Here is a 10,741-nt window from a genome sequence, read left to right as displayed (position 1 = left end):
CATGGAGGGATTTCATATTCTAATGTTTAGTTTGAGCCTGATGTTTTGTTCAATGTTTATTATTTTATTATGTACACCTTGGAGGAGAATTACTGCCTGCTTTGTTTTGTCCTTTGGGGTCCTTTGTTTTGGGTGGGGGACGGGGTTAGTGTGGAGGGAGTGTGTTACGAGGACATTTCAAGCAGACTCTGGACTTGAATATGAATGTCCTTTATTATAGGGAGGGGAGGATGTCAGTATGGACAGAGTTTGGACAATGGATTCTGACTATCCTCTGGAGGGTGGATTGGGTGGTTTGGTGTCACATACTACATGAACTGCCACAAATGGACTCTCATTAATTAGAGTTTGCCTCATGCTAGTAATTTGAAGGTGTGCATTATTTTGTAAAAGGGTTTTTATAATCTATGTAAATAAAATAATTCCTATCTGATCCCCATTGTAAGCAGCAGTCCTGTCCTGCTTTATGGCAGCTGAGATTCTAGCTATCTGTATAACAGAGCATTCTGTCCCAGTGGCTGCACAGATCCTATCTGATCCCCATTGTAAGCAGCAGTCCTGCCCTGCTTTATGGCTGAGATTCTAGCTATCTGTATAACAGAGCATTCTGTCCCAGTGGCTGCACAGATCCTATCTGATCCCCATTGGAAGCAGCAGTCCTGTCCTGCTTTATGGCTGAGATTCAGGGATATGACTACAGAGGAAGCAGACCATGTGACTTCAGGGGGGGGCAAGAGGTATAGGGGGCCCCACGAGGCCCTAATTTATGAGTAATTTTAATATACAGTATATTGGAGAAACAGGATAGCTCCTGGTTATTTTGGGGGCCCTAAAATGATTTTGCTGTGGGGCCCAGCCCAGTAACATCTAGTTACACCACTGCTGAGCTTCTAGCTGTATAACCCAGTGGCTGGTAAATATGATGCTTAATGCCAACATGATTAAACAAGAAGAAAGATAAAAATAAAGAAAAGCTGTTTTATGTTTCAAGAAAATATGGCTTTATGGTCAATAATAGTTTTCGTGTTACACACGTTGCCATAAACCGGAGGTTCCTGAACCAAATTGCATTACCTCACAAAATCTTTCCTTTACTCTTTTACTTTCTGAGTGCAAGCTTTTGTGGCTATAAACTGAACTTTCTCTGAGGCCTATTCTTCATGACTGGACTTTCTCTCTTGCTGTATCAGCTGCTTTATCCTCCTCAAATTTACCTCACAACAGACATAAGCCCCTCCCACCTTCCACTCTTCTGTCTCTTTTTTTTTTTCTATTGAAGAAAAAAAACTTTATTTAAAAAAACAAGGACTCAATGCAGTGGCTGCTGTGTCCCCTAGGCCATACTGATAACACTCCCACACCTATACTTCCTACCCTCATCCACCAACACAGAGCTGCAGTAGCAACATTTATAATCATGCATTATTGTGGCAAACTGCATCATGCATCTAAATGAATTGCTAAATAGCCTTGCAGGCTGTTTATTCCATATGTGTTATATGTTTTAAAGGGGTGAGGTGTCAACTGTACTCCAAACTGTCCCATTCTTCGCGGGACAGTCCCGATTTAAGGTGGCCATACACGGGCCGAGAAAAGCTGCCGACAGACCGCGTCGACAGCTTATTGGCTGACGGGCTTCCCCGATCGAGATCTGCCCGGATGGGACTAAAAATCCCTTCGGATTGCTGCCGCATCTGTTCGTTGATGCGTTAACGCGATCCGACCGTTCGTTACAATCTGTTAGGATCCGATCGTTGGGCCCTAGGGCCCACGATCGGATGAGCCCGATATTGCCCACCTTTAGTCCCGGATTGTTACTGAAATGTCCAGACTTTTTCTTTGATCTTCTGCACTGAACAGCCAAACAAAGTTTCTAAAACTTAATTAAATAAAGAGGCTTTTGGCCCGAGAGCTCGGGTTGCCACCTGGCCGGTATTTTACAGGTTGATCCCAATGTTATTAATAGGGAAAAATGATAAATATATAGGAAGGCCGGTATTTTTTTCCGGAAAAGGTGGCAACCTTACCGAGAGCACAGAATACGGGGCAGCTGCATTCAGATACATTTGCAACTATAATAAGCAATGATAAAATTGTAACTATTTAAGATAAGCAGGTCACTTGGGGAAACTTGCAGCTTAAAGGGCAATGCACCTTCATTAGCAAATCTGTCATAGCACATAAAACCGGACCCTAAAACCCCCAAAAATGTGCTCAAACTTTCCATAACCTGCCCAATTGTGTAAAATGGATGTGGTATTGAGGGGGGTGTGGTCAAAAATATTGCTGTTCTCAGAGCGGCACATTTTCTTGTCCCTCTTTTTGTTTTCCAAATGCTGGGAGGTATGTCATTATGCACCTGCTGTCAGAAGCGTATTATACGTATGTGCTATGCATGACATGGCTGCTCGGAGAGTCCTCTGTCAGAAACACCACATTTCTTTTCTTCTATTGTGTACTCATGGACTTCTGTATCAGACTTCCTGTTTTCAGCTTAAACCTCAAGGGCTAGGGCTTGAGCATGCTCAGTTTGTTCCTCTCTTACTCTCATTGCTGTAATCTGAGCCCAGAGCTATGAGTGAGCAGGGATAGACTCATACAGGAAATGATTATCACCAAGCTAATATGGCAGCTGCTATCCTAAACAAACACAGACAGTGTCTAGAGCTGTTAACTCTGGAATGGGAAAGCATTCTACAGAATAAATCCAGTGTTATAGCTTGCACTGTTATGGTTAATCTATTAATAAACTGTCTCTGTCGCTTTCCTTCTTCTTTAATCGCATACTATAAACAGTAACTAGTGATGTCATCAGTTATAAATGGTGATGTTATTTGTCACATGACTCACTAAAACTTGTGCATTATAATAAATAAAGTACCCCTTGTTGGAAAATGAGGATATTAGAAGTAACATCTGAGTTCCATGACCTGTATCAAATATACATGGTCATGGAACTCCTCTGTAACTTATAATATCCTTATATTTTACAACAGGGGGTACTTTATTCACTATATATGACATGGCTGTTCACACTATAATATGAGGTGCCTCACCATTAATATGGCACTGCCCTCTCTTGTAAACCTGACTAGTGTCCTGAAAATGTGTGCCACCCAGCTCTGCCCCATAAACACCACAATCTGTGCTACTGATCTGCCAATGACACATATTGCAGGGCTTTTCTCCTACTTTTCAAGTCTTCCTTTACTGGATGCCGTGATTTGAAGTTAAGGGCAGGGCAAACGCTCAGATTTGGGGAGATTAGTCCCCCCTGGTGTCAAATCTCCTCTTCTTCGGGGTGACTAATATCCCAGAACTGCCTCACGCCGATTAGAATGTAAATCGACGGGGGGGGGTGGCACTCTGAGCGCTTCGTTTTTTATGAAGTTGCCGACTTTGGAAAACAAATTCTAGCTGGCGGTCTACTGTATCTAAGATGAAGTCTTCACATTTGGTACAGATGTCCATGCATGTCCAATTTTTCATTGTCAGTTTGTGAAATGGAATATTATCTGAGAGATCCTGGGGCTCAAACACCAATGGGACACTTTAAAGGAAAAAACACAAATTATGGCCCCAGCTATGACTATTCAAGGTTAGCAATATGCAATGATCACATGAACTTCATTTCATTCTTTTCTATACATGTAAAAATACAAATATATTATGTGCCTACAAGCTGCCCTATGGCAGTCACCAGTCATATGTATAACAACAAATATTACAGAGAATATATATTAAGTTTCTTCCATAAATTGTGTTCTAATTAAAACAAAAAAAATCAACATTGGTTATAGAGAGATCAATATGCTTACCTGGAACAGTCCCACTGTAGCATTTCCCTGCAGAATAACTGGGTTCTCTGCTCCTGACATGAAGGATCATCATCCCTGGTCAGGACCAGAGTCTTGAAGAAGCCGCGTGGAATGTGCATACACTGCTTGAAAGGCATCAGCATCTGAATAAAGATGGTTATTGAGTTTCCTAAATGGATCATTATAATGCTACTTTATTATATGACTTCCAAGTCCATGGCAAATTGTGAGGGGACCAAACAACCCAGTCAGAGCATAATTATAAAATATGTCACTTTAACCTTTCATAATAGTTTTATTGACACCCTTTGTTCTTTGGGCAGTCTCACTCAAAATTACAGGAGAAATATTTTAAACAGTGTTTTACCTCAACACAGCACTCTGGGCAGATAACCCTGGTTAAAAAAAAAAATGTTATCAGGGCATAGTGATTGACTGGGCAAAGTATAGCTAAGCAACCCCAGTGTCAGAATGGGCATGGAGACTTGCTTTAAAGAAAGTCCAAATATTGTGTTAACTAGCAACAACTAGTAACCACATGAACTACTCAAACCTCCCATGTAATACATTTAAAAATACATAACAGCATTCCCTCATCCCCCTGATAACCCAAATCAGCTAAACCAAGCAGTAGCGTAACTAGAGGGGCATTTTCAGTGGCGTGCGGGCTGCCGGGGGGCCCTGGCCCGTTCGCACCCCCTGCTCCCCGGTAGTTCCGCCACTGAAACCAAGTCAAATCAATCCCCACTATCCCCAAATCTGCTAGGAATTTTACACAGAAACCATGTGGACACAAGGCAGAGAAAGACATTAACACAGAGAGGCACATTTATCATGGGTCGAATTTATGGGAGTTTTTAAAACTCCCATAAATTTGAATCGAAATTTATTAATATAATCGAATTTTCTCAGCTCGGACGAATTGAAATCGATCCGAAAACTCGAATCGAATTTGATTTAAAAACACGAACAAACTCGATTTCCATGAAAATTCCCTGAAGAATGTCAGGAAGGCTGCAAAGATCACCAAATTGATCCCTGGACCTCTCCAATTGACTTAAAACAATAATTCGGCAGGTATTAGGTGGCGAATAGTCGAATTTGAATTCTTTAAGGGCCAGAGTAAGATAAATCTCGAAATTCTGGTTAAAAATCGATTTTGGGTAATTCACAATTCGAATTTAAGAGTTTTGACCAAAAAATTCGAATTTTCACCTCGACCCTTAATCAATCTTCCCCAGAATGTAGGGAAACCTAGTTTATAATGGTAAAGAGTTAGAAATTCTATTGTTACAAAATCACTTATTTACGTTACCATCTCTAGACAATGTAGAAGTGTATATTACCTTTCACATATTTTACAAGTGTAGGGCCAGGTGAAGAACAGTCTTTTCTTGTGGCAGCAGAAGCAAATCTAGAAAGATTGTTCCTCGTTAGAACAAATATGAGGAAGAAAAACTAAAAAGTTGCCCATTTAATATAAGCTTCATCATACTGAAATAACGCTTAATACAGTCAATTTAAATAATCTGCATCATTGTGAAATATTCAAGGTTATATTCACCATGCCTCTCAGCATCTGTTTCTCTTCATTGTCTTCTTGCAGCAGTTGGGTGTCATATTCATTGACAATTCAATCCAATATATCATATAGGGGGCTCCTTTTCTAACAGAGCTCACTCAAATAACGGATTCCAGTAAAGACAAAATAACTGGGTTTTGCACAAATTCTGCATGTAGAGAGACAGAATTTCTGGTCATTTCAATAGAGTGAGCTCTAATACATCTTCTAGGCAAAAGGCCCCCCTATAAAATATATATTGGATCAAAAGACTAATAAATATCTGACACTCAACTCTTGCATGAAGAGAGAATGAAGAGAAACAGATGCTGAGAGAGAAATAGTGAAAAAACAGTACAGAATTTTTAATTGATTGTATTTAGAAAGTCTCCGTATGCTGAAGCTTGTATAAAGTTTTCATTTTCGTGATAGTTCCCCTTTAATATTGAATTTTAAAGTGAATTTATGGTTAAGACATTACCCTGCTCGCAGAGAATCCATAATTGTGCAAGAAGTCAGCCATCTCAGCTTTCACAATCTCACGGCAAAAGTTGGCACTAGCTCAGAAATAGTAGGTATTGGCCGGACTTTAGGATAGTGACAGCTCTTTGGGGAATTCAGAATTGAAAAACTGTAAAGAATGCCCTTATCCTTTCATTACCACCCCTTAAACAAGCCCGAAACACATTTCAGGGCCATTTTTGCAATGAATTGCTGGATACACCTACTCGCTCAGAATGTTTCTTTTGGAGGGGACTTTCATAGGAACTGGAGCGCTTGTTGGATGAATATTTCAGCACATCATAGTTTAGAAAGCTGCTGTTTTTAAGGTCCACTTGGGATGACATCAGCACCGGAACAAACATCAGGTCTGCAAAATTGTGGCAATATCAGCAAATGAGAAGGCACTACTGTCTTAAAGGGGATGGGCGCCAATATTGTAAGCTAGTTTCTATAAATTAAAAAAGAAAAAATACAAAAATACCCACAACTTCATATAAATTTGCATTCAGTTATGTAGCCTTAAGGGTTTGTTGGACTCTTACTAGAACATGGTATACAGAAGTCTGACCAAACCCTTCTTTGGCTTCTAGCACCCCACATATACAAGGTTAATAATGTATTAGGGTGCAGGGAAGGTTTCACTTCAGCATGTAACCAGCTTTAAACTGGAATATTTTTATATAAATAAAACGGACACATTTTTTTATTTACATTTTGAACATTGGTAGCATAACCCAACATTTTTGGGTTAAACATTCTATTTTGTGTTGGAAGGACTGTATACCTACTGTACGTATGTGACCCCACTTGCCAAGTTACAGTAAAATATACTCAACAGCAAAAAAGTTTCCAAAACAGTAAATTAAGTTATAAAGAGAAACGTATGTATATTATATATGTATATAATCTAAAAAATTAAAATTCACAGTAATCATACTTTACCTACTAGTGTCCAAGGTTGGACACATGCCCGCTATACCATTTCCACCCACTAGAGAGAACTGTATAACTATTCCCTCTGCTTCCCTTAGACTTAGTTATTTGGTACCTGTACTGCTTGAGGTCAGTCAGGTCTGAGAATTTGCTGTCCGACAAGGTTTCAGAATGGTCTAACTGCCAGCTGATTTTCACCAAGAAATGCAATGAGTGCCCGATATAAACTTGTGGACCCAGAATTCCACAAGCTAAAGTTAAGGCGCTTAATATCCATCACTCTACTTTCAGTAAAGAGCACTTACATCACTTTCACCATCAACCAGATCGCAGTCCCTTAGGGTGCTTCTAAAACTGCTCACACTGTAGCCCAGAGCGGAAAGGGAATCATCACTTTGAGTGAAACTTTGTGAAGTCAAGGAATCATCATCTGGTGAGCAGAAAGAAGGGGGTGAGCTATCAGAACACTCAATAAACATTGTTTAACCCAACAGAGCATGCAGTAGAAAAAAGCAGCAGTATTTGAACATAAATGCTAGGGACAATTTAATAGCAACCTTGTCTACTGGACCATTAATCATTTTAACCTAGGTTAGCAATAAAACACTTTGTGGGGCCCCATGGCCTGTCCATCCTACAGTTCTTTAGTTACAGTCAACTGTCAGTAACCTTCAGCTTTTTAATTTACTCCCAACAGGTAAAGAGCCACAGGTTGGGCAATAAAGTGTTATCACCATCTTGCTCTACGGCCACCATTGGGTCAAAGCAGTCAGCACTATTTAAACCCCCAAAGACAACTCTGCATTACAAAACATCCTAAAAACGAGGTGCAAAGGACCCCCCGTGATATCTATGCTCTTCAACCTTAATTTAACAACATACGTCAACAATGAAGATTCAAAGGCACACCTTACCAGTATCAAAAGCAGTAGATGGAAGAGGAGACCTAAAAAGGAATCTAGGGGACTCCTTCTGGATGAAACCAGAAGGAGAAGACAGTTAGAGCTAGGACTTTTGTACCAAGGCCAATTGGACTCTGAAATGGAACCTAGGTTAGCAATAAAACACTTTGTGGGGCCCCTTGGCCTGTCCATCCTACAGTTCTTTAGTTACAGTCAACTGTCAGTAACCTTCAGCTTTTTAATTTACTCCCAACAGGTAAAGAGCCACAGGTTGGGCAATAAAGTGTTATCACCATCTTGCTCTACGGCCACCATTGGGTCAAAGCAGTCAGCACTATTTAAACCCCCAAAGACAACTCTGCATTACAAAACATCCTAAAAACGAGGTGCAAAGGACCCCCCGTGATATCTATGCTCTTCAACCTTAATTTAACAACATACGTCAACAATGAAGATTCAAAGGCACACCTTACCAGTATCAAAAGCAGTAGATGGAAGAGGAGACCTAAAAAGGAATCTAGGGGACTCCTTCTGGATGAAACCAGAAGGAGAAGACAGTTAGAGCTAGGACTTTTGTACCAAGGCCAATTGGACTCTGAAATGGAACCTAGGTTAGCAATAAAACACTTTGTGGGGCCCCTTGGCCTGTCCATCCTACAGTTCTTTAGTTACAGTCAACTGTCAGTAACCTTCAGCTTTTTAATTTACTCCCAACAGGTAAAGAGCCACAGGTTGGGCAATAAAGTGTTATCACCATCTTGCTCTACGGCCACCATTGGGTCAAAGCAGTCAGCACTATTTAAACCCCCAAAGACAACTCTGCATTACAAAACATCCTAAAAACGAGGTGCAAAGGACCCCCCGTGATATCTATGCTCTTCAACCTTAATTTAACAACATACGTCAACAATGAAGATTCAAAGGCACACCTTACCAGTATCAAAAGCAGTAGATGGAAGAGGAGACCTAAAAAGGAATCTAGGGGACTCCTTCTGGATGAAACCAGAAGGAGAAGACAGTTAGAGCTAGGACTTTTGTACCAAGGCCAATTGGACTCTGAAATGGAAAGCCAAGCCTTCCCATTACTTATGTATCCCTGATCTATGGGAAAGTATATATCAGCCTACTGGGAGCTTTGTACTGTCAGTCAAGTGGCACTTTGGCCTCAATGTAGGTATCCAAAAGTAAAGGTGGCTAAGTGTGGGTTAATTGTAGGCTCAATTCTGCAGTACACACCCCTGCCACAGGTGTAATAGCAACTTGCATTAGGAAAACAGGAACTGTGAATGAGCCAATGAAGCAGTACTTGCTGCAAAAGTGTTTATTCCAACGACATGTTTCGGGCACACAGGCCCTTTATCTTTATCAAGTATCTATCTCAATCTATTTCAATATTTATCTCAATGTAGCTATGCAATGCTGCGCCAAGCCCATCTCTTTGTCATATCCATTTAGCCAATAAGAAGTGCAGGGGAAGAAGGGACATTCCTACCTGTTTAGACCTCTCTATGGTAAGGAGAAGGTTGCAAAATTCTTCGTGCTCTGCAAAGAGGACTCTGCAGACAGCTCTGTAGTGGCAGGAGGCTTCTGAGGGGGTGAACAGCCTTTCAGCACATTGCTAAAACAAACAAAAAGCTCTGTTAATTGGGGAGGGGGGGCATACAACCGGAACTAGATTTCCCAGATTGTTAGCTATCCAGCCTACCACTCATCACCTGTTCTTGATCTATAACTATCACTATACACACCCTCCCTGGATTTAAAGTTTATTCCCAGGCAATATACCTTTATGATATCCTTTAATGTGACCGGACACTGGAAGTAGAGGTTGTAGTCCATGGAGATGCCATGGAGGCCCAGAATGACATACAGAAGCTTATCAAGGGGCTCACTTAAGACTCGTTCCATGTTGCTGGTCAGACCCCAGTCCAGTGCTGTGTATATGACCTGCGCAATGTGCTCGATGAGCTTTAAAGAAAAAAAAATCTTTAGTTACTATTAGAAATTTGTGTTAATCAGTCATTTCAGAATTGTTCCGGTTCTGACAGTGCTGGCTGAATACTTACAACCCAATCGATACTGCCCCAGACCCCCTCTTAGCTCTACTACATGTTTATGGGTTCAGGAAAAAGGGCGCACACCTTGCCACACTAAGGTTCATACTATATCAGGAAGTTCTTAAAGGAACATGCACCATGAGTGAGGCAAGAGGTTGTAGGTACATCGAAGTACTGGCACATCTTGGGCACCATAGCCTGGCGGTGAGAGGTGGCCAACACTTTCTGCAACACAGCTAATGTGGGCTCAGCATCACAACTGTATCTTTGGTGCAACATCAAATAAGATCTTTTAGAGAAAAGGACAACTTTACCTTTCTTTCAGACTGATTTGCGTCTTGGGATCCTGAAATGAGAACGTTACACTTTAATGCTAGACCTCAAGAAGCGTTCCACAATTCAGCTTACTATATCTGAATGCCATTTTGTATGTCCTTTAAACCTAGCCGCTTACATACAGATGGAGGCACAGATGTGTACACTAGAACTGAACAACAGCACACTGGATAGTTCCACAACTCCCATTACAAGCCTTTATAAGACAATATGGTTTGTAAAGTACATAAATAAGGGTTACGTTACCCTTGAGTGAAAGCTGAATATTTCCATGAGATTCCCAGAAATAACAGTTACTCTCATACTGAGAAGGTATTGGCTGTATAGATGCATTTTAGCAACTCCCATAACCCCCCCCCCCAGGTGCCCAGGTTTATGTAGTGAAGAGTCATATTATTCATACCCATGAGGTCTCCTTGGGTTTCAGTGCCAGCGTGTGGCTGCAACCATGTAACTATGGCTCTGCCCACAGGCATTTAAAGTTGCCAACATACATTGCAATGATGCCCAATAATATGATTAATATAAGAGCAGTGGGTTTAAGGATAATCACCTCACCAAATACATAAAATTTACATTTCATGTGTCTAATTAGTAGCGGATTTGAATGCATTATGCAGACTGCACGGT

The 10,741-nt window shown here is 40.9% G+C and overlaps 1 protein-coding gene across 1 annotated transcript; it reads right to left on the bottom strand.

Moving 5' to 3' along the window:
* Positions 1 to 3,333: 3,333 nt before the first annotated feature.
* LOC108701775 (protein spire homolog 1) lies at positions 3,334 to 10,518 on the bottom strand. The gene is given in 15 exon segments (XM_041577586.1): positions 3,334 to 3,550; positions 3,819 to 3,961; positions 4,186 to 4,213; positions 5,165 to 5,232; positions 5,861 to 5,926; positions 5,929 to 5,985; positions 6,108 to 6,250; positions 6,932 to 6,953; positions 6,955 to 7,014; positions 7,122 to 7,246; positions 8,192 to 8,249; positions 9,175 to 9,336; positions 9,504 to 9,686; positions 10,090 to 10,121; positions 10,515 to 10,518. Coding segments are annotated over 15 exon segments (1,368 nt in total).
* Between the last annotated feature and the right edge of the window lie 223 nt (positions 10,519 to 10,741).

Source organism: Xenopus laevis, chromosome 9_10L, assembly GCF_017654675.1.
Source record: "Xenopus laevis strain J_2021 chromosome 9_10L, Xenopus_laevis_v10.1, whole genome shotgun sequence".
NCBI lineage: Eukaryota > Metazoa > Chordata > Amphibia > Anura > Pipidae > Xenopus > Xenopus laevis.
This window is presented reverse-complemented; position numbering and strand designations above follow the sequence as displayed.